Source organism: Homalodisca vitripennis, chromosome 6 (assembly GCF_021130785.1).
Source record: "Homalodisca vitripennis isolate AUS2020 chromosome 6, UT_GWSS_2.1, whole genome shotgun sequence".
NCBI classification, from domain to species: domain Eukaryota; kingdom Metazoa; phylum Arthropoda; class Insecta; order Hemiptera; family Cicadellidae; genus Homalodisca; species Homalodisca vitripennis.
In genome coordinates this window covers 98,584,947-98,608,785 of record NC_060212.1, presented here as the reverse complement: position 1 = coordinate 98,608,785, position 23,839 = coordinate 98,584,947, and the positions used below count along the sequence as shown (strand labels likewise).

The window sequence follows — 23,839 nt, the reverse complement described above, 5'->3', positions numbered from 1 at the left end:
AAAATATTAACCATTTTTGTAAAAACCAACTTCTTTTTTCAAGGATTCAAGATGATTTTAAAGTTTTACTGGGACCTATAACCATTTCTCTTCCTAATCTGATTAGAATTCTATATAACTCAGATCAGTGGTGGAATTTACAACATAAAATTTGAGATTAAAAAATGTATACATTTATTTTGTTGAAAACTTGTAACAGCTGGCCATACACTATTTTAACTAAGCAAAAGACTAAAACAAATCATTAATCTGAATAACTATGCAAACTTTGAAATTCTAAACTTAATCAACTGTTAAGGGGTTTTAAAATGATAATGTTTACTTGATCAACAGTCGTTTGTTCCATGTAGAAAAATAAAACTAAATTGCTATGATTTTATGTTTTAAACATAAAATCTTATTCCTCCAGTTTCTTGCTTTAGATGAATAGTACGAACCACTTCGAAAATATCTCTCGTCGACAACTTCCGTCATTCAGTTTGAAAAAGTTTTCTGTAATGAGAATCCAAACAAAAAGAGTGCAACGATCCTAGAGAATATGAAACTGCAGATCCTAAACAATATGAAACTGCTTGAAACTTTTATGTAAGAATGAGCTCACTCGGTATAAGCAAATGTAATCTAGACAGAGGAAAGAAAATGGTTTGATATTGTATACAACTTGTGAAACAAACAAATGGTAGTTGAGGTATTCTGCTATCTAATTTTGCCTTACAGATATTTTCTGAGTGTTGTAATTGAAAAGGTTTCTATTGCTTTCAAGGATTTAAAACTACAATAAATGGTCATAACACGTTCTTTAATTAAAATTTGAATTTTGCATTGGATTTATCATCTTAAAATATTTGTATCACCAATTACACAAATTTACAGCAATTACAGTACTATAAAGCTAGACTTGGAATATATTTAAATGTTTACTATCGAATATCATTAGGCCTACAATATGCCAGTGTTTTAGTAACACGTGTTTCTTCCACTGTTATCAATAGTGTTTTAACTTGAAACTTTCGTAACTTTGTATTTAAAACATTTTTTTTTTTTATGAAACCCAAAATCGCATCTGCAAATAATTCAGATGCAGGGTTTTCATAACAAATATTTCCATATCTCACATGTAAATTTACATGCAGTTTAACTTTAGCCCCATACATTTGAACTGTCATTATTTTTCTGACAAATGAATGAATTTACAAACTGAATCACACTTTTGATTCTCCTAGGAGATAAGTCATATAAAAAGAAAGAGTAAAAGCCCCAAGATGGATCATTGTGGCACCCCTCTACTACATTACTCCCCACATGATCGATGGGAAGTAAATTGACTGTCCAGTATACTCCACACACTGTCTTCGGTCCTTAATATAGGGCATTAGTTAAACATTTAAGGTGCATTCTACCAGCCCATAAGTCCAGCTTATTGAGCATGATCAAAAACTTCAAAAGCTTTCCTGAAGTCACATATAATTAGTGCTACATGACTTCCAGAATCCAATATAAAAACTACAAATAACTGTCCAAGATGAATGACGTTGCAGAAAACAAATTGTTTAAATGATAGTAACTTCTGTAAGCTGTTTACTTCTTAGGCTTTTATGGCTTTCTCAGTTGATAGACAAAATGTATATTCAGTTTTGTAGTTATTTAAGTATGTAAGACCTTTGTTTTAATACCATTATGTGACATACCACATGCTGCAGGAGGAAAGATCCAATCATTGTAGATTTTATGACAAATACAATTAATTGAATTTCAAATGAAACTTTTTAGCTTATTTGTGCATTTTAAGAATTCTCTTCTAAAACTTAATATTTAGACCAGACATCACTGTTGACCACAAGTTACTGATAAATTGTTTCCAGAAAAATTTTAAGATAATGCATATTGAATCTGTACAACAGAGTGCAAACACAGTTATGAGAAGAGTTCCACAACTCTTTAATTAAGAGAATAGGTTACAACTTAAAATTTTTATCATGAGTTATTTTCCCGGCATCTTGATGACATAGTTGTCGGATACAACGTCCATTTTTGTAAGAATGGTTTTTTTGATGTTTTTCCAAGTGAAAAAAGTATAAGTTATACAACTTCAAGAACCTTGAAAAAATTCCTGTACAAAAGATGGTGGGCTTACCAATCAATAGAGCTCTTCGATAGGTAGTGAGAAGGGATTAATTGTCTTGTGTCGCAAAGATATAAGCTTTCTGACATTTATGTCTTGCTATTGCATAGAACAATCGATGAACAGTCATAGTGTTGTGTGTACTTTTCAAGTACGAGTAAAGTAATGAAAACTGTCATAGAAGTATTAAATAAAGTGAGAATTTATATACTGAGATGTTTTTTTAAACTCTGGGTGAAGGGATGGAATAGCACTATGGTGATCTATTATTTTTATACAGTTTTCTTAGCTTAGTAAAAGCAGGGTTTTTAAAGTTTAAAAGAGTTACTTCCTGCTTTAATGGAATTTTTGAAAGAACAAGGCGAACCATTCTCTGAACAAGAAGATCTGGTTTGGCCATGAGATTAACTCGCACCTTGAGGACAAAGGTAAAGATGTTGGAAAAACCATTTCAGACTTAGTCTCATTCATAAGATAGCTGGAATTGTGTGAAAAATCTTACCCAGGGTGAAAACAAACACTTTGCCTATTTGGACACTTGACATAGCTTCTTTACAACATATAGTGGATGCTTCAGACTTGTAAAATCAATTCAATCAATGCTTTTGAGACTTAAAAACTTGTTTGATTGAAGCACTGTTTGAAACAAGTCCCATTGTAGAGATTGGTGCTGAAAATTTTCTACTTGTGTTGTGTTATAAATATTTTGTAGAGCACAACGCTGCAGTGTAGATGCAACCAATAGATTTTCAATATGACCTTCCATTAAAATCACTCACTTCAAGCAATGAAAATATTTGCCCTTTAGTTCCTGAGCACAAATGTCCAATTTTGGTTAAGGTTGATTTATGAGTAAAACAGTGTTTAGCTGAATACATCTATATGAGATTTATCTTAAAGGGACCATCAAACTCACTGGTTTATCAATTCACTGATACTACCATCATCAAAGACACAAGACAAATTCAACAACTTTTCCCTCTTTTTGTTTCAAGCAGTCACAAGGTGTACGCCAGTGTTGATCAACACACACACACACACACACAGATGTGAAGCCCATATAATAGTCCAGGTCGTGTTTATTGTAGATACTGCAGTGCTCTCTTGTTTGCCCTCAACTCGTTGATGATAAGTCGGAAGAGATAGCAGCAGACTTCTGGTGATAACGGAAGGTTGACTTGACAACTTCCCTTTCTCTCTACTACACAGCAGCAGCAGATGTGACGGAGCAACTCAAAACTCAGCACCATCTTCAACTTCTCCACAGAGACTTACATAACAATTTAAAGTTCCTATAGCTGTCATTATTTTGTGTCACTCTACAGTACTAAAACGTAAACACTCCAAAGCTAATTTAAATGTAAATGAATCATAATTCAATATATCTATAAAAATGTGAAAATAATCTATTTACTGAACTAAAAAGATGTACTAACATTAAGAGTTCTTGCATTTAGCTGGAGAAAATAAGACAATTCTACATCATATTAAAACTTCAAAGACAAAAAGCAGCATTCACAGTGTAACAAAATCCATCACAAATTTTCCTTTTAAAAAATAAAATCACTATACTATTGAAAGTCAATGTTATGTTTATTAGTACGTAATAATGAAATTAAAATTTAGCACAGTTTGCGAAACAAAGAACTACTGGCAAAGTTTACTAGCACAACATCTGTAAACAATGATTAGGAATTATCTTGGAATATTTGACCTAAATACAAAAATGACAGTAGATTTAAGAGCACATATTAAACTCAGTTATCAATTAAAATAATTATATTTGATATTATCTTTTGTTTCTGAACTTAGGCTTTTATTAAAGTCTAAAAGAAGGACTTCCAGGTAAGGCACAGATTTAAAGCAAACAAATCCCAACTGTTAGTTGGCCTTTAAAGTATGAATATATTTGTTGAATATAATTATGTTAGACCAAACAGTTTAAAAATATAACTGCCATACTTACAAAATTATGTAGGGACTATAGAAAGTAAAATTACTACCAAAAGACAGTAGGTAGAAACGGTGGGTTTAAGAGCACATTTCAAAACCAGTTGTAAATGAAAAGACTTGGCCTTGACCACAGTAACCGTAATCATCACACCTCAGTCCTGCAGTTCAGTCAGTTATTAAGAGAACATGGTGTCGTCGGAGACCGGGTTTGGGATGTATCCAAAGAAAACTATTAGTTAATGGATGTAGTTTTTAAGTGAGTGCTAATGCCTGTTGACAGCACCAGACGGGTCAATGATAAATGATTGCTACTAGATCAATATGGCCCGAGACATCTGAAATGTTGTGTTCATTAGACCTCCCTCAAGATGGATGACTTACACCTCCTTGCACCATTTGCAATGTCAACTCACTCCATTTCGTATACTTTTTGTTACCGCCTCTTCCGTAATAAACACATCATACGCTCTAATGAGGGTGAGTACAATAAAATCTACTATTTACAATTTTTACAGGAATTAAAAAAAATTAAACTGCATTAATACTAATCACTAACAAAGAATACCGAGTACATTGATAATAATTGTACATTTATTGTATTGTCTATCGTAACAAAAAGTAAACGCAATTCAATTGACTGTATTTGTAGACGGTACTGGCAAACATAATACTCTAAACATACTGGGACAGTAGATGGTAAGTAAACCACCTCCGCCACAATCTCCATGGCCCTGCATAACGAGCAAGCCTGTGTACGATGATGCTTGCTTGGTTTGGTTATCTAATAGGTCATTTGGATGTCTACACAGTTTTATTGTACCCCAAAGTTTTCAGTTCAATACTTATATTTATTTAACCCTTTCATTCCCATGCCTGGTGAATAATAAGTGCATAGTGTGTAATAAAGACGTTGGTTAAAATGTACAACATTAACACAAATTGGTTTCTCAGGACGTACATTATTTTAGTATATACTTATTTTTAATTACTCTACATTCAATGAAAAACTATTCCAAAATTATTAATGACTTGTGGGTCTTTTTCTGTGCAATCAATATGTTACAAAGAGATTTATTTGTTCAATACATCTTATGCCCTATTATACTTTTTCCCTTTTAAACACAAGAAGGTTACCACAACATTTATCACCTTTAATAACCAACTTCATTAACCTTTATCAGGTCAACTTTTCATAATACAAAAATACATGTTACTTTATCTTGTCAACAGTTCCAAAACTTGCTTTTGTAGAGTTGTCATTACATATTTCGGGACGAAAGTCCAATCATTGTTTGGTGTATAAAAACATGGACGTCAACTGAAGTTAAGAATAATAATAAAAATAAAGCATATACACAATTAATAATGCATAATACACATATTATGTATTATTGAATTCTTATTTATTGAATTGTGTATCTATTTTTGCGATGGGTTCGCACTGACGATGGGTTTGTCCCGAAAACTTGTGAGAATTACCATACATTTCACTATAACTACGGTTTCATTGCTGTAACAAAAATCTATTTATATTTTATTTAACCATTCATTAATTTAAAAAAATCAAACATTCCATATTTTTACATCATAAGCAGCATAATTAGACCCACATAACTGAATGTTACTTTTTTTTCTTAAAAGCGAAAGGCCTCGAAAAAATAAAATTTAACCATTGGAGTGTTTGAGATTTCAATTAATAACCCAAACACTCTAGTAATGTTTAGGAGTAAAATATACACAATACCTACAGAACACCTAGAATTTACTTAGACTATATAAAGAGAATAATTGTTTATTAAAAATAAGAACAGATTTTGAGTTACTAAAAATCAATTTTGGTCAACACTTTCTCTCTATTGGTTCCATTAACTGAGCTTTCTTGCTCTAAATACTGAAATATATATAATATATATATATATATATATCAAATATGTCCGAAATGCCTGTTACATATTTATGTTATTACAGCCCTCTATCATGTTACACAACAGATGCTTATACAAAGCTTCTATAGACTCCTCCTTGAGGGATCCTTCCCTCTGACTGTAAATAATTCAATGGCAATTACTGAAATCTTAGGAGCTATTCAACCAAATACTATGGAATGTTCTACAGATATAGCCTACCAAGTTGTCTCATTGGTGTACATAGAACTTCTGTGCTAGACTGGCCTTACACAAGTTCTAATAACCTATTCAAAGAGTACTATCCCTGATGATGATAATAACTTCTCATTTAAGCTCATGACAATACTGTAATGCAGTGGAAAACTGTGCAGACAATAATGAGACTTGTTTCATTTAAGGTCAAACAATAATCTGTGGCAAAAATAAGCAAACCTACATTTGACAATACTTTTAAATCTTCAACAAATATTTCCTCAAGAATATAATTTAGGAAATCAAGAAAGAAATATTAAGTTAAAATCTGAATCTGTGTTTTATCGTATAAGGTCATACTTATACCTTTAATACTCGATCTCTCTTTCTATATATATTTATATAAAGATTTTTTAGGTTATGGTATTTTGAACTGGGGTTTGTACCAAGTGGAAGGTTTGTACATTAAAATCGAAACAATTTTAAAATGTGTCCTGTAAAGTTGACAACTTCACACATATATCATTGCCTGAAAAAAAAAAAATATATATATAATTCGAAACACGTTTATAAAGCGAGGATATTACTCACTTTTCACACTCTGATGCTTATGTAATAATATTTAAAAAATTCCTTATTGTAAATAATTGAGTTAAACTTCTATGGATTGAATAAATTATGATTTTTAAATGGGTTTAATTCATTTAAAAAATAAACAATCGTTTGTATTTAACATTGTACCTTAAAAATTTCCATTCTTGTTATCTAAGTATATATTATATGTAATGAACTTACTGGTGGGTGGGTGGCAAATAGTTATATATCAATTGCACGCTAATATGTTAAAATGACCAAGCAAATGATCTAACCCCTACACACTCATTCACATGAAAAATACAGAGCAAGTGATCTATCAACCACTTACATAATAGTTGGTATTTCCCCATTATTTGATTAGTAAGTTTTTGTCAATAGTATATAACATATCATAATATACAAAGTCAAATGTCATCCCCTGCAGTCATTTTTCAAACAATATAACTTGTACTGATTCTATGTCAAGATAATGGAGTAGCTGTTTGTCTACTATTGTTGCTTTTGTTCCCTTCTCTCTTTAACTGTTATGTTACTCTGTATACTGTTCATAGTTTAATATTTTTTTTTTTTTTACTAGCAAAAACATTACAGATAGTGTGTGTTTATATAATGAATTATAGACATTTTCCCTTTTATTCTTATTTAAAATTTCAATTCTTTGTTTTAAGTTTTTTTAAGGATTCTGAAAAAAATTGGATTTTCCGAACATTTACCATGGTTCAGTGATACAAAAAATTAGAAACACTACGATGTGTTACTTATCTTTTTGTATCACTAAACAATGGCAAATGTTCAAAAAAATTGTTTCATTCACTTTTCAGTTAATGTAATTTTGTTTCATTTTATAGCAAATTACATTTAAAATTACAAATATTAAGTTTTTCACAAGTAAATTACGTTTTATATACAGTGTGACAACCAAATTTGGAATAAATCTACATATACCTGTACATATGTATAATTTAACAAAATAGCATATTGTCTAAAAGAACATTTGATATTTAATAAAATCACTTAAGTACCTTCATATTTTCTTGAATAAACTGCGATTTAATAAAAAATGCTACTAAATACGCGTATTACAGGTTTTTCACAGTGCCAAATCTGAGTTTCACTGATAAAAAAATGTCACACCCTAAAATTTGTTGATCCTAAAAGGGATACAGTAATTTATATCTGAAGACTTTTGACCTAAATAGTATACAGAATTAGCCATAGACATTCATTGTTAAGACATGAGGAGCATTCAAGATGCAGTGAGTAATGCTCTGACTCAGACGTGACACCTTAAATAACCTCTAAATCTTATGCAGGCCACAGTAGAAACGACTTGGTTAACGTTAATAATGGGAGAGTACACCAGTCATACGGGTTCACTTATTATGATACATGTGGTCGGTGACAGATTTATACTTCTGACATTCCCTGCATGTACCTCTCACCGAGCTATTTGTGGGGGGCTCAACATCTATATCCCAGTGCATAATGTTTACGACAATGTAAACATCCAACACGGTGCCAGAGCAGGTGCCAGTTATAGTGCTCTTGGCCCCCTTCCTCATTACTAAAGAAAATGCTAATCCTATCACATATTTGCTCAGGCAACTGCGTATGTGTTCAAAGGCTTAATTATATCTCGGAGACACTAATGACTATTCATTGCGACCCATCTGCTTCACTGGACAACCCGAATACACAAGTTCCAACTGCACTTGTTGCTACAGTGCGTTTTAATTAATTAAGAGGAAGAATTGTTTCAATTTTATGCAAAATAAATTTAATGACTCAAGAGGATGATTTGAAATAATTTCATCAGTTTTATATCGAATAGTTTAAGGAGCAAAATAATTATCTCTATGACTGAAAGAGCGCAAACTAACTAAACTATTTAGGAACATCACCTCCATTGGTCAAAATTTACCTGTACAACTCAATATATTGTCAAACCTAGTTAACTTGAGGTTACAACATTCTCACGTCACTTCTGCCAATGCTGATGAAAACTCAGCAAAATTCTACTTAAAATCTTTAATTTTATTTATTAAGTCAACCCCTCCCTCATACCCTATAAGTTGTATCCATTTATAGACAAGTTATTTACAATTTACCTCTAAATAAACAAAGTGTTACAGAATTGACATAATGTATGAGAATAAATATTATACACAAGAGTTTTACTGTTAAATAAATTATTATTAATCAAATAATTGTAATTAAAAAATATGAGTCATTAAGAAATAGGCATGACTACAGAAATAATTGTTGATATGTTCTAATTTTCTGTACATTGCTGTATCATTGACATACTATTTTTATAGAAGTACCTAAGATAAGGTGTAAATTATTGGTTTAAGAAAGAAGTCTTTATTATTTTATAATTTGGCCAACATTTCTATGGTACATTTTAAAATAATATAATGTTCAGGTGTTCCATTGCTTTTCTAGTTTAAAAAGAATATATAAAATATTAAATAATATTAGAGGTCAAATTTTTTATTAACATTATTATACTGTTTTACATAACAAGTTTAATAATAAATCTGACTTCTTTTATGTCACCAATTTAATCACCATCACAATGGTTAAATTGCATAATATTAGATCTGGAAATTTTGTTTACAAATTCAAACGAAATAAAAACTATATTTATACTTGCAAACATAATAAGAGTACATAATGCATAATAAAAAAAGATATGTTTTATATAAGGGTGCGAAAAAATAGAAGGAAATGTTCTCACATGGTCCCTCTTGCTAGCGTATGAGATATTGATTTCAAAACCGGATAAGATATTTTAAAATATATTTATACAGCAGTATTGTAATTTAAAATTTGATATTAAGATCTTGGTTTAAATCTGCTGAAGAAAAATTATGACTGATGAATACTGACAGCTACTAGGCCTACTCCAAAGTTAAACCTGGTGTAAATAGATATATACTAAATACAGTACAGTATAAACAAATCCCTCTCCCTATACGACCTATATATGAATATGCCCTCTGTGGCTGCTACTGATCAAAGGACTAAAAACCAACCCCTGGTTCACAAACAGTCAACATGGAACATTCAGATCAGTTTAAGCCACACCACATTGTTCTATAGTGCTCGAAACATGATTCTGGTAAGAGGACTTACATGAAGCACATAACAACCTTTCTTTATTTACATACATCTTGAACTACATAAATATTCATCAATTACAATTTCCAACATTGCAAACCATTAATATAATTCATCCAAAAACCTGTCATGTGCAGATTTTAAACCTAAAAACATCAATACAATTAGAAACTAGCCCTCCAGAAACATGATAAGTACTCACCATCAAAACTAACTAAAAAATAAAGTTAATATTTAAAACACTAGGGTTGACTTTATTCATAAGAGTCAGTAACTAATGTTTTTATGGATTAAATTTACTAGAAACACTTAATCATCAATATACTTATGCCCTTAGTTCTTTAACCCTAATCAAAATTGTGATCCCTGTGTCACTTAAGATTTCCACAAGCAGTACATCTAATCTCAGGTATCTTTCAGATCTAAAAATCTTCCTGAGTTGTCTTAAGTTATGTTTATCCAATATCTTAATCTCGACTGTAATCTTTGCCCTGTGGTTTTCTGGGTTGATTATCCTTGTTTTGGTACTCCCATTCTACTTCCAGGATTCTTACTTTCATCCCTGAACCATAAAAATCACAATATCAATGAAAAGTTTGCTGTTTTACCATTCTAAATTCACATGAATTAACCTTGCTTGTTACAATATTATTGTAACAATGATTTGCTTGTATAGGCTATACACTATAATTGTATTTACAACTTCATCGGTTTGATATCTCTTTAAATAATGGAAACTTATTATTTTGCATAGCTGTAGTGCAAGCTTAAGTGAATTATTTGCAGTACAGTTTTACAGTAGCATATTCTCTATTTCCAGTATGTTAAAACTTTTAGATTAGTATATTGAATAGTTCAAAGAATTGAATACATATTACTGTATAAAGTCCATATTTTTGATTATGTCAGTGTAACAGAATGGTTGTACACAGTCAATCTTCTTAAACAATTCTTAATAGCTGCAGATAGAAAAAAATTAACTTTGGGAATTTTTTTATAAATAGTGCCATTCTTTTATGCATAACAAAATGTTCAACAGAAAACAATCAATTCAACACGACCATTCAACAAGAAATTCTAGTGTCATGAATCCTATAAAACACTCTAGTTTGGAAAAAGATTGTATACAGGACTTATATTGTCAAAGGCTTTGGCAAAATTTAGACAGTGCCAATGTGGAGATTTCTTATAAAAATAGAGGCATAATTTGTAAATATATCAACAGCATACCACCCTGGTTAAAGTCATGCTCGATCCTCAATTATTGAACTATAGTCCAAATCAGACTCTCAAAACATTTTTGCCTTTTAAGACTGGGTGACAATTGCTCTATTAGGCCTACTTTAAATGTCTCTCAAGCTACTACATTTATAAATTTAGGCAATGAAGCCAGTTTTGAGGATGTGTGGGAATATTTCTTCAACAATAAGAAGGTTTAAAGATGGTCAAATCTGAGACAAGTATGCTATAAGCTACCAATATTTATGCACTATATATTGGTACAGAGAGACCAATGTGCTTTATATTGTTCTGATAAAGACTTCATTTTTTCACTTATACACAACTAACGATACAGGTTGAGAAATTTTACACTTGATTCATTTTTGTCAGGTGTAAATTTTCATAATCCGTATATACAATCTTAATTGGAATGTGGTAGGGCAATAGAATGGAAGTTGAATGAATGTAAGTGTGCCTAGTAATAGTAGTGTAAATATGTATGTTACATTAATTATTGATGCTTGTTTTTAAGCTAATGAACCTTAAATATATAATTTAAATAAATGGATTTATGTTTAGTTATAAATGTATAGGTTAGTTTAATTTTTTATGATATTAAGTGGTAGAGAGGACTTTATAGTCCTAACCTCTCCTCTAATAAAGAAATTTTTCATTTCATTTCATTTCAACCGAGAAAAATGTTTACAAATAGCTACAGGATCATGAGACACAGTACCTAAACGTATTCTTTCTGGAATAGCTGGTTAGTTACATCTTTAAATAAAAACATAACACCAAAAAGTCTTGTTTACTGGAATTTAGTCAATTAACTCATCATGATAGTACTTCAGTAAATAACGGAAAAATAGAATAGCTATTTCACTTACATTATAGACTACAAATATCAAAAATGTATGTAAATCTTATTCATATGTATGTGATGACATGACAGATTTACACTGTTACCTATCTTAATAATGGTTATATTTACATATTCCTTCTTTATTTGTAATAAATAAGCAATTTGTATTTAAAGAAGAATTGCCTATTTCATACCAGATTTCATATATATTTTTAATTCTACAAATGTTTATAATTCTAGATTTATAGTTCAATTGTCGCATACCAGGCCACATCTAACATTCATTTTAAAAGACTGAAAGGCAAAGTAAAATTTCAACTAACATAATGTAGAATAAGCAGTAACTTAAAAGCTACATAATTTTATATAAACAAAAATAATTAATACAAATCATAAAGGTCTAAAACAGAATTAAAGTAATACTTTAATAATTAAAAAGGACTTGTAATTTTATAACCAAAAAGCTAAAGAGTTCAGTTAAAATGTAAAATAAGTAAGCCTAATATAAAGATAGCATAGGCCTAATCATTATTATTTCTATAGCTCACTAAGAAATAAAATAAATGTATGCCAGTACACAAGAAACAAACATATTTTATGATTTATTGATGACAGATGGATTATACATTCAACTTTAGCTAACAAATTACACTTTCATAATTTATTCCATGGATCACTATTAACCTTATTAACAATTCAGAATACTGTACAATTTATACAATATAATATTATTAGTTATATAATAGACTAATTAGTCATATTACATGATACTTTAAATATTCTTACAACTTTTTGACAACACATTTTGTGTGTTTATACATTGTATCCTTCCTGTAATCTATGGGTTATCACATTGATCCCTGTCTCTCAGCTTTATCTGGTAACTAAGTTTTTTTTCACAACAGACTAAAGTTGATCGGAGCAGTTGCGATCTCTAACACTAGATCATGGCTTACGCATCTGCAATTTTCAGCACTTCAAAATGATTTCTCATGTTCGTGCTATCACTTTTAAACAGTTAATGTTAATGTTCCCTACTGAACATTATAATGGAATATTTACAAGGATTATGAATTATGACCATGACTTTAGCTATTTAGTGTACTATATGGTACCTAAGGTAGATACCACATTCACTATTAAAGGTGTGGTATGGGAATACTCGCGTCGATCACTTGATGAAGTGTTAAGTAATTAGACAATTAATTTACATTTAAACATACCTGTTGGCCAACTATTTGAACAATCAGATTCTGAACAAGAATTCTAAACTAACTTATAAACTTTTATGAATCAAACAGAACCTCTCAAGGTTATCATTTAGGTTATATTAAGTTAAATTTTTTCACATATCTATACGTTACAATCAGTTGACAATATATATATATATATTTGTATATATATGAAAAGTTCTCACAAATGATCTGTGATTGGGGACGAGTACCTTTATCAGTCCATTGGTATCTTAATTATCCATGAATAAACTGTACAGTACTATTACACAAATAAAAATAATTAATTCTATTACACCTTGATTTGGCTACTAGATAATATTGTAGTCAACGTGAATGGATTAATGCATTTTTTTCACTTTCTAACTGTATACAATAGTCAGCTTTTTTATAATTGTGATAGTTGTGGTTGATTTAATCCATAGTAACTAAATCAATTTAAAACTAACTATATAACGATTTTAATTTTAATTGACGTTTGTTTGGCTCGGATTAAATAATTAATTATTTATACTAATCAATTGATAATTCTTATATATATCTTATTTATAATTTTAGTCTCAAACCTATGGAGAATGTAAGTGACTGTAGAAGCATCAGTACTTAATAACACTGAATTCAAATCAGAACAATTTATTTTAAATGTTTGTAACACCAAAAGCCTATAAGGTTACCAGGGTGTTTCAAATTTACAGTTGAGATCTGAAAGAACCGGAATAGAGCATTCGTATATACATTGTATACACATATACAAACACACAAGACAATATAAAAATTAATTAAATGAATAGGCCTACCGGTAATAAAAAAGCCGGAGTCATAATTTAATAATGATTGAACTATATTTGTCAGCTATAATGTTACAGTGTTGTTTTAGTTACACACTTGATTTATGCTGCTACTCAAATTGTTAACATGGGGCAACTAGGATCAGTACTTGGCAGTACTACTATCAGTGCAGGCTTTGGTGGTGCCTTTGGTACAACCCCACACATCTAACATAAAAATGAAAACCTCACTCGAAATAGTAGGCCTAAGCCTACCTATACACAATATACACCTAAATATACACAAGCTCAAAAGAAAACATCCCTTGAGATAGAAGGCCTAAGCCTACCTAAATTCAAGCTCTAACCGCATCAAAACTCACCTAAATTTAAGCTCAAAACATGTTAGTGCTCAAACCTTGATGGGTATTACATTAATTAATTAAATAGGTAAAGTTAAATTTATGCAATTCCTATTATCTATCTATGATATGAACCTACCTAGGACAAAGTACGATAAGCAGGTCCAGTTTCTTACATGAATTAGTATAATCATCGATATACTAATATATTGAATATGAGACAATCAGTCCATATTAACATATCTATAGCTATAATCATGTTTAAAATTTAAACAATTAATTTAATATATACATATTGACAACATGATAAATAATAAAGGAACCTTAACGACCATGAAACAAACAATAAAAAACTGTTTATATATTTTCTCTTGGATAGCAATAATTAACTGCTTTAAGAAGTGGTTGAAGGCATTATCTCCGAAACACCTCTTCTTTACAAATACTCACAGAGATGGTATGTAAGCAAGTCAGCTGATATGCCACATTTTAAACTTAGTTTCACGGCCTACTTTTGTCCGTCTGAGTATTAGCACCAGTTGAATCTAAAAAATTTCATTACGGTTCACAGAAAATGAAAAAAAAAGCTCAACGCAAACTATCCCTTCCACATTTATGAGACCATTGTTGATCATAAAATGGGTTTTTCGGCACCGGAACCTTGAAGCAAATAAAACATATCTTTTCACCTTATAAAGCGATTTCATTAATTTTTCTTAAGTTGGCTATCATTTTGAACTCGATAAAGTCATTCAAGTTAAGAGTAATATATTACATTTATTATTTGAAAAATTGATTACAGTTGATACAAATTATATGGTTATATCAATGTATTAATTAATTAATATCGTTTGTCAGTATAGATATAAAAAACCACGTCTGTTTATCTAACATACCCTAACCCCTACCCATATCACAAGCATTTAATATCTCATAATACAAATAATAGTTATCCTATGGGTAGAGGATTGCTTAATTTTATATATTTTAATTAGGCCAACTAATAATGGTTAGTTATACAACCATCTCAAATTGTTGATATTAAAAACATTCTCTTTGTAATATATTAAAATAGTGATGATAGTTGAAAAGGTAATAATAGAGATTACCGCACCTTTTTAAGTACCTTCAAGAAGATTCAACTATGGCCTAAGCATATTTAACATAAGTAGGGAGTTATGGAACTTGCAACACGATTAAAAATAAAACTTGCTAAGGTTGAAATGTTTACCGACAGATGTTACGATTCTAGCTCTAGCTCTAGCCTACGGCTTTCCAAAACTTTCAGTGGTGCATGATTCATCTAATGAGAGTTATTGACATTCTTGATAGACCTATCATTGTTAACATTCAAAATCTATTTAGTGACACCTATTGCTGAAGTTTCCTCACACAAAATTTTGCTTTTCACATTAGCTGATAAAGTAATTTCTGTCATCACCATAAAAAAAGCACTAGAACAAAAGTCTAGACAATGACTCATCTAAGCCTGGATTATTCTACTTAGGCTACTATCCAAGTAAACAAAAATTTTAATTTAACCTATTTGGTACATTGTCTGTTATAATTAGATAACCTTTAACTAGGATTGTAAAGTTCATTGATAACATCAGTTTTCTCCCAGCTATAGCTAACTTCAGATTTACGAAATTAAGTTAGGCTATATTGTTTAGGCCTAATAAATAAACAGCCAGACAACCCAGTAATCCGAAGGTCAGATAATCCAAAAAAGATTACAGATATATAGCATTTATATACAAAGACATAATTTCTACTTATCTTCGTAATTTAAATAAAGAACTTTGCAAATCATATCACTTACCCTGCTGGAATCTATATCAGTTCGGGCACGCTTCGCCATGCCATCACCGTTGTACGCCATGGTAATACAAATACGCACAGACAAATCTAACAGCAAACAGACCTGATGGCGGAGCAACCGGTGATGATACAATAGTGTAACAGGGTTACCAACGTGCAGTAGAAACAAAAGCAAGACAACACGCATGTCAGTAGCAAAGAGAAAGATGATTTAACTTAACGTTTGGAATATGAACATATAGTGAAATAATTCGTATTCACAATACCATCACTGTATGAAATTTTCTCCTCAACCCTTATCGTAAGCTTTTTATCATTTTATGAAAAGATTTTATGAGCAATAAAAAAATGTGTTGCCACGTACAGAAACCGAGTCAACATATCGTACACCGTCCATTGAAACGATGACGGTATGCTTTATAGCGTAAAACAAATGAAACAGTGAATATAAATATATTACATATACTTATTAAACATATATTGGGAGTAAACTCTAACAATAATACAAACTTATATTTTATACAACGTTTTAAATTTAAATCATGAAAATGAAGCCAGTACTCCAAGATTCAAATAGATTAAAAATAAAATCCTTAAGAAAAATTGTAGCATCTTGCCGTATAACACTTCTGCCACATAATCTTGTTATCAATGAAAAATTCTCTTTTAAAATCGAAACCATGATGCGACAATTTAATTGCTGCTGGTGATACAACAATTGTAAAAGATTTTTAAGAATAAGTAAAAATATGTACAGATCGGAAACATGGTACAATTAACAAAGTGTTATTCCGTGGAAAAACAGCGTGAAAATAACTTATGTTATCCGTGTACGTATGTTAATACGTACACGGCAACAGTCTCTACAAGAATCGAAGACACTCATACAATTCCATCTATAAAACATTTCCTGTGCCTAATTATAGACAACAATTTAAATTAGTGAGTCCGTATCGAAAACTATGCCTAAATTAAAAGCTGTTTGGGTAGGGTACGACAAGCGGACCCGGGTTTTTATATCGAAATTGGCAAACGATATTACTTAATCACAACCATCGATATAATCAATCGATACTGATTAATTATTTTGAACTATTAACTTAAAATAATCTATATCAACAGCTGTAAACACTCTAAAATAATACAAGTAGGATAATATTTCAATTTTACATAAGTAATTCTGATTATTGAAAATGGCAGTCAATTTTAGAAAACTACACGACGACGATGCTGCTTCGTGGCTTCAAGCTTGTTGGACTCGTACCGAAAAACCCATTATGTAAATTTTGTGGGAAAGAAACAACTGTAACTGTGAGAGGAGTAAATATGGTCGTCTTCAGTGTTCCTAATTTTGGTTGTAATAATTTGTTTGATCACTGTAAATATTAAATTCATATTTTAATTTAAAACATATGATTGTTATTGAGGACTATTATAGGTACTTTTATAACGATTGATAGTCTAGGATTTGAGATGCGAATATTAGGTACCGATGACTATATTCTTCAATATAAAATCTTGTCCGCTTATCGTACCCTACCCGAAATGACAACCGAGATAAAAAAAAATTACCTTACTTAGCATTATGAAACACTAATACTAAAATAAACTATAATAAGAGTAGCATTTAGATAAATAACAAGAATAGTGTTTAGGATGATCCAATTTTCTAGCATCGAACCGTTTACAGTCCGAACTACAGCAATGTCCTCCTCTTCGCGCATGTGTATCACTAATAACCCCCTACTAGTATTTACGGTAAAGCTGTGAAGCAATCGCTCCACTCAAATAGCTCGTGCGGTTTTTTGCTGTTCCTTGTGCCTTGCATAAAGTTAAGATGGTGTTGGAAAATATTAATACATTTTGGGCTTGAAAAATATTTTTATGTTAAATTTACAGCTCTTTGAAATAATATTTCTGAGTATTAAAACAATAGTAGAAGACTTTTTTATCACGCCATGTGAAACAACAAGCTTTCAAAGAATTTTTTAATCAGGTTTATATAAAACTGCTAAAGATAAAAATATGAAGTTTTTTAGTATTTACATGAATTATATAGCTCCAAGGAGAAATATAGTTTTATTCATTATAATTTAAGAAAATCACAATGTTCAATTAAATATAATTATTAAAATGGTGTGCTTTGAATTTTCACAATGGGTCTATGCATTATTTTAGTATTTACATGATGAAGAGATCAGATTGCAGATCTCGAAACGCAGTGTTACTGATGGTATTGTATCATTGAACAATAGCAAATGTCCGGAACAATCCTGTTTCCTTCACAACCCTTCCACCGTCGGCGGCATCTCCGGCGCACAGAATGATTCCCCGGGTCGACAACTGGGAATCCCGGTAAAAACCATAAAACCCTCAAAAATATCGAATAAAATCGATAAAAACAACAAGCAAAGAATGTCCTATAATGGCGTAATAAGAATGTGAAAATATATTATTAGGAAAGACAGGGTGGCCAAAAAAGTTAGTGCTTCTAGAATTGAGTGCACTGCGTGGAAGTAAGGGCCGTGGAGTGGTGGCATCAGATGCTCATTCAAGCCGCCCTCCCCTATGCGCCAAGCATCGTGGCATGGTCTGTCACATTACTTCAGTCTAGACTAAGGCGATTATTTGTTAGCGTGCGTGAATGCTATGCCTTAAGCAGGATTCGAATTAGAGCCTTGGTGTGATAATTTAATACATTAATCACTCAGTTACGACTTAGAATAACTTATTAAATTATTAATCACGGCCTTATTACGAATACGTGTTTGTGAAAGAACACTCACACCACCGATTGCTACATGAATTAATGACTTTTACAAGTATGGAATATGATAAGTTTTGTAAAGTCATCTTCTCCAATTATGTTCTCAAATCAGAGGTATTGCCAGTATTTCTTTCCTGGAGCCTGCGTTTTTCGTTCCCAAACATGTTCAATATTATTAAAAATATATTATAAAATCAAAAGGCCATCACAAAAAAAAAAAACTTAATGTGTTCAATATTTGATGTTAAAAGAATGAAAAATAGTACTTTATGTCACAAAATTCTTTATGGCCTGTAAAAAGTTTTGTTAATGTTAAAACCAAACTAATATACATTACATCATTATATGAGTGAAAAAATCTATAATATATATTTTTTAATAATGGCAAAAACAGTAAACATTTTTCGTTCAATGAATGAATACTGCGATAATGTTATTATCTGATTAAAATAATTAAAATAAAACAGTAAGTATGTTACTTAAAACAATTTATAAAACCACAAAATATATTCAGTAGTTTAAAAATAACAAATAAAAAACATAAAAATATTATTAAATATAATTAAAATAACAATGAAATATTTTTATTGAATTATAAGAAAATTAATAGTACCTGACAGAATAAAAAAACTGTAAAGCACCCTTAGTTAAAATATTAAAATAGATATTTATACAAAACAGTAAAATAATTTTGTGAGCAAACAAATTAAAAGTAGTCCAATATTTGATAAAAATTTAAACAGTAAAATATTCTATATATTACAAAGAATGAAATAATAAAACAAATCTCAATAACAGTAAACTTGTTGTCTTAAGAATGAAAAATGTACAACAATGTTTAGCATGAGCACAAATAAGAGTAGAAATATTCTTGGTTAAAAGATAAAAAAGGAATAGCAAATAGGGATTTGTTCAAAGACATAAAAAAATTAAAAATTAAAAGGCAACAAGCAGGCCGAATTTGTGTTGAGAGAATTATTACAAGGACAATAAAACATTTTGGCTTAATAATTTTTGATCGCGCTAGTTAACTAGAACAATCAAAGCTTAAATACTATTATATTGGAAAATGAAAATATGCTTTTGATATTTTGTCAGTTTGTTGCTTTTTTATAACGTTTGCTATACCATATTTAATTTCATGTTTTCATAAAACGTTTTACAATTTCTTATTTTCAGATATATTTGCTATTTTGATTTGCACTGTAAAATATTTGAGTACGAACTTCTTTTAAACACACATTGTTGCAACAAAATCGTGTTACGACTTAACTAGTTCTAGTATTTTTTTATGTAAGACAGTATTTGTTTACTGAAAGTATTATGTCTAAAATCTATTTATAAACACCTTCGCAAATCAGCCAAAATAAGCCTGCGGTGTATTGTACCAAATTATGTACCAAAGTATCATAACAAAAATAGATGTCCAGATATAGGGTTAACATACGTTTTATGTGTAAGCTATAAAATATCCACGTGCCACATTTTATGTTAAATCCAATATAGAGTCCCCAAACCAGACGTTTAATTCACTCTCCCTCTGTAAGACGATTTACTTCTAGGTGGTTTATACTTACCAGAAAGACCATCATTGAGTATAGTAAAATTATATATCGCCACTAAAATTTGGGTAACCCAATAGACTGAAAATCTCGAGAGCAGAGTAGAATAAGAACTAACAAAGTAATATTTCCTAATTTTTGGAGCTTTTACTTTGTCTCGTACTTTGTCCCTAGAATCTATAGATTAATATAACATGGGAGTTTTACCTTATAATATTTAAATTGTAAAATACATTACATTTTGAAAACGGAACAACCATGATATGTTCCTGCCTACGCATTAAAACATAGAGTATACCTACTGTAGTTATGTGTTATTATTTACAAATAATCACGGAATATTAATCTATAATCATAGAGGAAACTACTATAGATTAATTGTTGTATATCAAACTTTAGCATTGTTCTTGATTTACGTAAATCATATAATAATACATACAAACATTTGTAAATAAACTAACCTGGAACACGAAATTTGAACATTTGTGATCCACAACTGGATTGAAAACGCGCCAATCGTTTTGAAAACCATCCATAATTTCTACACAAACACAATCAATTTACAAATAAAATGTACAATTTCATAATCCGTATTTTTCTTGTGAAAATGTAAATTTTATGAACATGAAATGTAAACTAATGTTGAGCTTGCTGTGAATGAGTAAAAATATCCTTGGCAACGATAAACAATTTTATATTCTAATAATATAATTTTATTTATTGTGTATGGCAAACATACACAGCTGGCTAAACTGTACAAACTAAAATCATTTTGCAGATGCTGACTAAAACATTTTAGTATTTTAGTTTCTAAATTATAAAGTTATTTTGAGACTTGATTCATCGTTTCGGATAACCCAATATTTATAATCATTACTTAAAGTAAGAGTAACATTTACAATTGAGTAAAAACGCTGTAACTCTGGCGCTATTCACTGTGTTTGTCACCAGTATGTAAATGTCAGGTGACGTTTACAGGTTTACATTGTATTAGATAGTTGGCTACAGAACTCTCTAAAACGCCATTAACATTTTGTCATAACATATTTCATAATGTTACCTACGCTAAAAGGGTTCAGTGTGGTTTGCCGCTAAAAAACCTTAGGGATCAGTGCTTTAGTGAGGCAGCAAAAGCTCAAGGTAAATTTAAATCTGTACAAAACTGATTAAAGACGAAAACAACAAATAGTTTACGTATACTGTGCAGCCCAAAACTTGAATTTGGCCGCGGAGAGCAGTTTGCGCCATCTTGCTGGCATAGAATATAATGAATTTGAAAAAAAAAATTATTACTACATCAGATAATCTTAAATCAGATAATGGATGCGTTCGGAAGCATTATTTCAAGTGAAAGAACTAAATCCGGAATTTGCCCGCATTAATCGATATGGTGGACAATGCTAACGTCAAAATAATTAATCCAGATTTGAAAGGCTAATCCAACCTAGTAAGTTCGTTATGATTATGTCAGGAACTGGCAGTGCCACAGTTTTATTTGTTCAACACATTTTTTATTGTTATACAGCCTTTAATTATAGATTTTATTATGCAAAGGGAATAATAGTTATCAAATATATATATATATATATATATATATATATATATATATATATATATATATATATATATATATCAAGTTTAATATACAGGGTGCTGCAAAACAAACAGTGCAGTTGTGATGGGCTTCTACATCCGCTGTGGTGGGGGTAGCAGCCGGGGAGGGGGCTCACTGCATTCGGTCACTCACCCCGTTTTCAGTCGTAGCTCGTAGCAATGGTTTGGAGCGGAGAGCATCGCGGCTTTGCCGTTCGCACGTTTTTTGAAAGTGGCCGTTCTTACATCACGACTCAACGAGCGTTCCGAGTGCACTTTAACATTCCGCGTAATGATCCCGTTCCACATCGCAATATTATTGCAAGTTGGGTTCGTGCGTTGGAAGAAACTGCTTCAACACAAAGGCCTAAAGGTGTGGGAAGACCGAAAACAGCGAGAACTCCCGAAAACGTCGCAGTAGTGAGGGCAGCTGTTGAACAATCACCAACACGCTCTGCCCGGAAACACGCAACTGCGTTAAACATGTCTGATCGCTCTGTTAGGAGGATTTTACACAAAGATTTATTCTTCCACCCCTATAAAATTATGTTGGTTCAGAAGTTAATGCCTCCAGACTTTCAACACCGCGTGAATTGCGCTCAAGAAATTTTAGAACGTATCCCACCAAGGTCAACCTTCTTCAGTAGTGATGAAGCCCATTTCCACCTGTTAGGTTCAGTTAATAAACAGAATTTCCGTTATTGGTCGGACAGAAACCCACAACAAGTTAATGAGCGACCTCTCCATTCCCCGAAAGTGACTGTACGGTGTGCGATTTCCAAATTTGGTGTTATTGGACCCTACTTCTTTGAGGAAGATGGGCTTACAACAACCGTGACCGCTCAGCGTTACGTTTCGATGCTGCAAGATTTTTTTGAGCCAGAATTGAATCAGTTGGTTGAAGAACAACATCTTGAGGATATTTGGTTCCAACAAGATGGGGCTACGGCCCACACAGCACATGTTTCAAGGACGAAATTGCGGCAGATGTTTCCTGCGCGTCTCGTGTCTCTGAGGGGTGACCTGCGGTGGCCTGCAAGATCACCTGATTTGAGTATTTGCGATTTTTTCCTGTGGGGTTATCTCAAGGACAAGGTTTTTCGGCATCGTCCTCACAACTTGGAAGAACTCAAGATCCGTATTAGAGAGGAAATCACCGCCATTCCAATCAATATGTGCCAAAATGCAGTGGAAAACTTCAGAAATCGCCTACATCAGTGCATTGCTTCTGGAGGACGCCATCTTTCTGATGTGATCTTCAAATCTTAACAGAAAAAAAAATGGTGTAATGTACTTATTCAAGCAAAATAAACCACATTTTCATAACTCGTACCGATTTTCTTTAATACCACTTCAAAACTGCACTGTTTGTTTTGCCGCACCCTGTATATATTTAATTAATACTCGTACTAATTTAATTACGCAATTGAAACGTTCCTTCAACACTTTTTAGGGAAATATAAAGGATACTTATACTGGATTCTTCGGCCATGTAGCTTTTAAATTATGGGTAGTGCCGATTACCGAGCGGTGAAAGACGTTGAACTTTGGGTCTGAGTCAGAGAAAAGTTCAAATCCGGTCTGTGACCATTGCACTTTTTATCAGTACCATCGACCTTGTACTGTATCGACTCTCACTCTTATTCCGTTTGATATGATCCTAGCACAGGCCAGTGATCCGTGAGAACGAGCAGAATAAGGCTTAATATGGGATGGCCTCTCCTTAAAAAAATAAGACATCCCTTTTCATTTTAATGT

The 23,839-nt window shown here is 31.3% G+C and overlaps 1 protein-coding gene across 3 annotated transcripts in view; it reads right to left on the bottom strand.

Moving 5' to 3' along the window:
• LOC124364631 (heterogeneous nuclear ribonucleoprotein L) overlaps positions 1–21,159 on the bottom strand; it is a 307,173-nt gene extending 286,014 nt beyond the window's left edge. For 2 of the 3 annotated variants that reach the window (XM_046820249.1, XM_046820251.1), the window contains exon 1: positions 20,950–21,159. In XM_046820249.1, coding sequence (XP_046676205.1) covers positions 20,950–21,024 — 75 coding nt within the window. In that variant the 5' untranslated portion in view covers positions 21,025–21,159. Of the gene's footprint in view, positions 1–16,160; positions 16,300–20,949 lie in introns of those variants that run through there. The other variant, XM_046820250.1, reaches the window with a different exon arrangement.
• Positions 21,160–23,839: the final 2,680 nt, after the last annotated feature.